Source organism: Vollenhovia emeryi, unplaced genomic scaffold (assembly GCF_000949405.1).
Source record: "Vollenhovia emeryi isolate VEMERY1.0 unplaced genomic scaffold, V.emery_V1.0 DF939173.1, whole genome shotgun sequence".
Taxonomy (NCBI): Eukaryota; Metazoa; Arthropoda; class Insecta; order Hymenoptera; family Formicidae; genus Vollenhovia; species Vollenhovia emeryi.
In genome coordinates this window covers 303787-309106 of record NW_011967193.1, presented here as the reverse complement: position 1 = coordinate 309106, position 5320 = coordinate 303787, and the positions used below count along the sequence as shown (strand labels likewise).

The window sequence follows — 5320 nt, the reverse complement described above, 5'->3', positions numbered from 1 at the left end:
ATAGTAAATGTAAATTGAAGAGACAAGAAAAAAAAATAAACGCGCCCGATGACCGTTCAACGACGTTCAACGAAACGCTGTCATTAATTACTAAATGCACCTCAGGATGAGTTTCCGTAGGAATTGTCGATAACCGTTACAAAACGAAGGGGAGAGGCGGAACCGAAGGACAAATTCAACAACGGGGAATACGAATTCGATCTACCCGCGACACATGAGTTGTCCTGTCCGGTGACTTAGAATCCGCAGGACAAACCTCGCGGATGATATATCGGGTCAATTTATCTCGGATAATCCGCACAGTCCCAAACACACGCTCATACATGTTTCAACAATCTTCAGCAAGTCTGTTACCCAAATATGTCGATACATTGTATCGAAATAATTACGAAATTAACCAATTTCTCAAACTATTTCCGCAAACATATTGATAACACATGGATCAATCTGACGTCTTACGCGGTAAGAACAAACAATTATCCATTGAGATAACGTATGAACAATTTGGGGAACAACATCGTTTGACGAAGACGATCGCGGACGAAGTGTGTTAACAATGTACGAGCTAGTTCGAAGCTTACCGGAGTAGTAAGACTATACAATACTCGCGGCAATCAGTCTCGCGTCCCGTGGGACAAGTTCAGACCCGCTTTGCGGGCGGTGCGCGCAAAATCGTTGCTTCTCAAAACGGACCTCTCTTTCTCTCTCTAAACGAGTTACAACAACGAAACGGGCGTTCCTCGCGAACCTCGCATTCGGCATTCGGAGGGGAGGCATGTCGAGACGCGATGACCGGAAGTAAACCCGGAGCGCGACGGTTGCGAACGACCACGAAGAGAGTAGCGGAAATGTTGGTGAACGCGCGTGGTTTTGGGCACGCGTGTGACGACCCGATGCCTGTGTTAGTTAAGTGTGGACCATGTCGTCGGGACGAGTGGAAACGCGCGATCCTGATGCGATCGTCGGACGAGGTCTCAGAGAGAAGACCGTGGTTAGCGGGGACGAGGGAGCAGGGAGGGGTGGTAACGGGCGTCAAGGGCAGAGGAGCGGAGGGTGGAAGGCGAGGGGGCGGGGGGGGGGGGGAGGGAAGTGACTAGCGGCGGCGAGCTCTACAACTAAACAACAACAACAGTATTTTCAGTATTATAACAACATTAACAAGTAAGTTATCGCGTACGCGCGCGCTTATACGCGGGCGCGTACGCGCGAAGAAAGGAGCGCGCGCGAATTTGTCGGGGCAGGGTTGATTATACGTCCTCTCTCTCTCTCTCTCTCACTCTCTCTCTCGCTCACTTTCTCTCCCTCTCTCACTCTCTTTCTCTCGTTTACGGGTGTCCTCGACAGCCCAGCGTCGCGAGGGCTAAACACACAAAGCATCACGCGTTTCTCCTCTCTCTTTCCGCTCGTCCACGTGGGACGAAGAGGACAGCAGCTCGCGGAAACGCGAGGAGGATATCGAGGGAAGCGCGCGGGCGCGCGCGTGCTTTCTCGCATACCGTCGGTGATGTCCTTCGTTCGGCAGAGTCCTCCACAAGAGGAGCGCCTCGGGAAAGTTCCGGCGAGGGGCGGCCTCCGAATTTCTTGCCGCGTCAACGACACACTCGCTCGGGAGTCCGATCCCTCGAGAGCCGTGCGTGTGGAGCAACAAATGGTGCGCCGCTCTTCTCATGGTCGGCGGTTCTCCGTGAAACGTCTCGCAGGTGACGAGTAGACAATGGCGTTGGCGATGAAGCGATAGAAGACAGGCGAACGTGGATGAGAGCAACGACCAATGAGACCGCGATGGCCCCGCGATCGTCGAACGACGAGGAACGGCGATGGCGATGATGGCGATGATGGCGATGATGATGATGACACGATGAAGAATGTTGACACTGGCGCACGACGATCATCGTCGTCGTCGTGACGCGTCGCTGCTCTACATGCCGATCGGCGGCACCTGCACATAGCGGTATATGTACAGTCGATAATCCTTACTGGCCAATACGACCGAGCCGTCGTCCATTAGCGCAACATCGAAACACTGCGCGTGCTTCACTTTGCTCTCCAGGGCTGAGACCAGCTGGCCATCCTGCGTGAAGATGGTCAGATTGAAATTATTATGATTGTCCGCTATTAGTATCTCTCCATGCGTATTGATGCCCACGCCGATCGGATAGTTGGTGATGCCCTCACCGCCGATCTGCCGCAGATAAGCGCCCTCGTAGTTAAAAACCTTGACACAATGGGCGCGATTGTCGCTGATGAAGATCTCCTGTTTGTCGTTCACCACCACGCCGTTCGGGAACTCGAGGTGTTTCGAGCAGCCGAATTTTTGCAGAACGTTGCCGGTCTGATCGAAGATGATGACACGCATCACTTTGCACTCGACGACAACGATCCGTCCCTTCGAGTCGACGGTGACGCCGCGCGGGTGTTGGAGGATGTTCGCGCCGAACTTGCGCACAAATTGACCGTATTGATTGTAGATCTGTATCTGATGAGTCGGCGAGCGCTCCGTAACGATAATGTCGCCGGACGTCTTGACGACGGCGACGCGATTTGGATAGAGCAACTGGCCGTCGCGTTTGCCACACTCGCCAAACTGAAACTTGAACCTGCCTTCCTTGTCGAAGATCTGGATGCGATGATTGTTCGTATCGGCGACAATGATGTCGTTCTGCGCGTTCACCGCCACGCCCGACGGCTCCGTGAACTGACCCTCCATCACACCGAACTCGCCGAACTTGCAGTGGTAAATCATCTTCTGCCGTTTGATCTGCGACTTAGGCGGGAATATCGCCGTGGCGGACATCAGTTTCGAAGTCAAGTCAAGGACGGAATCGCCTTGCGGGGCGTTCGTCGCTACGGTTACCGACGGCATCACGAAATGGTCATTGGTCGTCACAACCGGATAAGTGTCGCTGCCACCGTTGCTCCACTTCTCGTACGGATTGGTGTTCATGCCGTTCAGATTCACATCGCTGATCGTCGAGGAGAACGGGCCGAGACTGTTAACCGAACTGAAACGTTTCGAGATAACGCTGCTGACGGTGTCGATCGAGGAGGGCGACGACGACGAGCCGCAATTCATACTGGAGGAGATCAGGCCGTTGCTGTAAGTTCGCTCTAGGAGGAGGCTGCTCAGGGAACCGGCTGTGCTTCCGGGTCCGTTGCTGATGTTGCTGCCGCTGCTGCCGCCAATGCCGTTGCTCGACAGTGCGGTAGGTCGGGCGATAGGCGGCTGCTTGCCGATCGAGCTGGTGTTGTTCTCGCTGTTACTGTTACTCCGAACGTAACCGAAGGTGTTTCTCACCCCTACCTGTATCGCCTGATAATTGCTGACAAACTCGAGGTCCGCGGTCTGATTGGCTATATCCGTGTTCGGCGTGTAACTGAGCAGCGTCTGGAGCTTGGCCTCAAGAATCTTCTTGACCATGAGGAAATCTGTGATGGAGGTAACCTTGGTTACGCGCTCGACGAAGTCGCAGGTCTGCATCATCTTGTCCGCCATTTCGGTGGCCCGCTGGGAGAGCACGTTCAAGGATATCTGCTTCGTCGAGAACACCGAGTCGAGTTCTTTCAGCAGCTCCTGCTTGCGCTCGTCTAGCATCGATCGATAGAACTGGAAGGTATCGTTGATCTCGTTCTGCGCCTTGTGGTACTGCACCTGTAGTATCGCGGCGTTATGGTCCGTCGCTTTGACCGCCGAGCGCGCGTCTGCCGCCTTCGCGCGGCACTCCTGGACGACCCGCGACAACACCTCCATCTGTTGCGTGCCCACCTCCGAGACGTGGGCGCAGTCGTGCAGCGGTCCTGCGTGCTCCGTCAGTGTGCACTCCTTGCAGATCGGCACGTTGCAGCTCCGGCAGTAATACTTGATTATTTCCTGCTTGTGTCGCCCACAGAAGTGAATCTTCTCCACGTTGCCGCCGTTGTTGCTGTTTCCAGTGCCGTTGATAACCAGGTTGCCGCCACCACCACCTCCGCCGCTGCTGCCGTTACACGCGTTTTTAGGCAGTTCTGTCGTCGCGGTGATCGTGTTACCGCCACCGCCGCCTCCACCACTGCCACCACCATTTCCACCGCCAACGCCGCCGCCGCCGCCGCCGCCACCGCTACCGATGGTCTCCAGCTTGGAGTCGGCCAAGTTCATTAACCGGTGGCCATCGAAGCAGAGCATGAATTGATGGGCCATCACGCAATTTGGACAGAGAAACTGATCACAATTGTAACAGCGCTTTACAGCGATAGCCACAACGCCCTCCGTGGACTTGCAGCCGGTGCAGCGGATGGGACTGTTGGTATTCAGCCGGCAGCGCGGGCACGGGTCTTCGCCCGACTTTGCGTCGAGGCACAAGTCGCAGCTGTCGACGTCGCAGATCGCCGAGTCGCTAGCAGGCGGCGAGCTGCCGCTCACCGTTAGTGGGGACAGCGAGACCGGGGACCCGAGGGAATTTGCGCGCGATTCCACTGACGGTGTCGGCGAGGCCATCTTCAATCAACCGGCATCCCTGTAAGCAGAAAATCACCAATATTTACGCCATGTACAAATGTCGCTGAGGTTCGTTACGCGCGTTTCGTAGAGCGTCATAGTATAACTAGTAGGTCCACTCCCAGTCGGCCCTTTCATCTTTTCGGTCCCGATCACGTGGTATTCCGCCATTATTTTGGTGAAGATTCAGCGGCGCGCGCGTGTACGTACTCATCGAAGCTACGCTACCGAACACACAACTTTTCTCTCATTAGTCTGGCCAAAATAATGACGGATGCGCAGAAGAGATTGACGCAAAACCAAACAAATGACGGAGTGGACCTTCTAGTTACACTCTGTAGAGCGCCATTGTATAAACCAGGGACACGCAACTGGCGGTCCGCGGGTCGGATCCGGCCCTCAAGGCTTTCCAATTGGTTTGTGACGTCCAAGCTTGACCCACAGAAGAAAAAAGAGAAAGAAACTAAATTGTTAGCGCCGAATCGTTGACGTTTCCTGGTTAAATACAAAGAAGGAAAAAATTACCAGTTCTAAGTTTAGCTGTTCCGGCCCGCGGTATAATCTCAAAGTTGACATTTGACCCGCCAAAAAATTTAGCTGGGGGGTCTCCCTGATATAGGCTATTCAACAATTCACTGTCGCTACTGGGAGGATCTCGAGTATTATCAGTTTTGTGTCACTTTAAGTAGACACTTTTGTACTCGTGCACTTATACGATTTCGTTCTTTTTATAATTTTCCACAAAATTGATTATCAATATATCTGTATTTTCCCTTGTCATATAAAACATGCTCGTATAAAATGAAATTTTAACAATGACACTCTGCTAAGAGTAACGTGAATACA

General features: G+C 53.6%; 1 protein-coding gene across 1 annotated transcript; it reads right to left on the bottom strand.

Annotated features, from left to right (window-relative positions):
- Positions 1–1121: 1121 nt before the first annotated feature.
- LOC105563626 (brain tumor protein-like) lies at positions 1122–4985 on the bottom strand. Its single transcript, XM_012015357.1, has 2 exons — positions 4102–4985; positions 1122–4038 (listed from the first exon to the last, which is right to left on the bottom strand). The coding sequence occupies exons 1-2, from the start codon at positions 4472–4474 to the stop codon at positions 1919–1921; spliced, it is 2493 nt and encodes an 830-aa protein (XP_011870747.1). The 5' UTR covers positions 4475–4985; the 3' UTR covers positions 1122–1918.
- Positions 4986–5320: the final 335 nt, after the last annotated feature.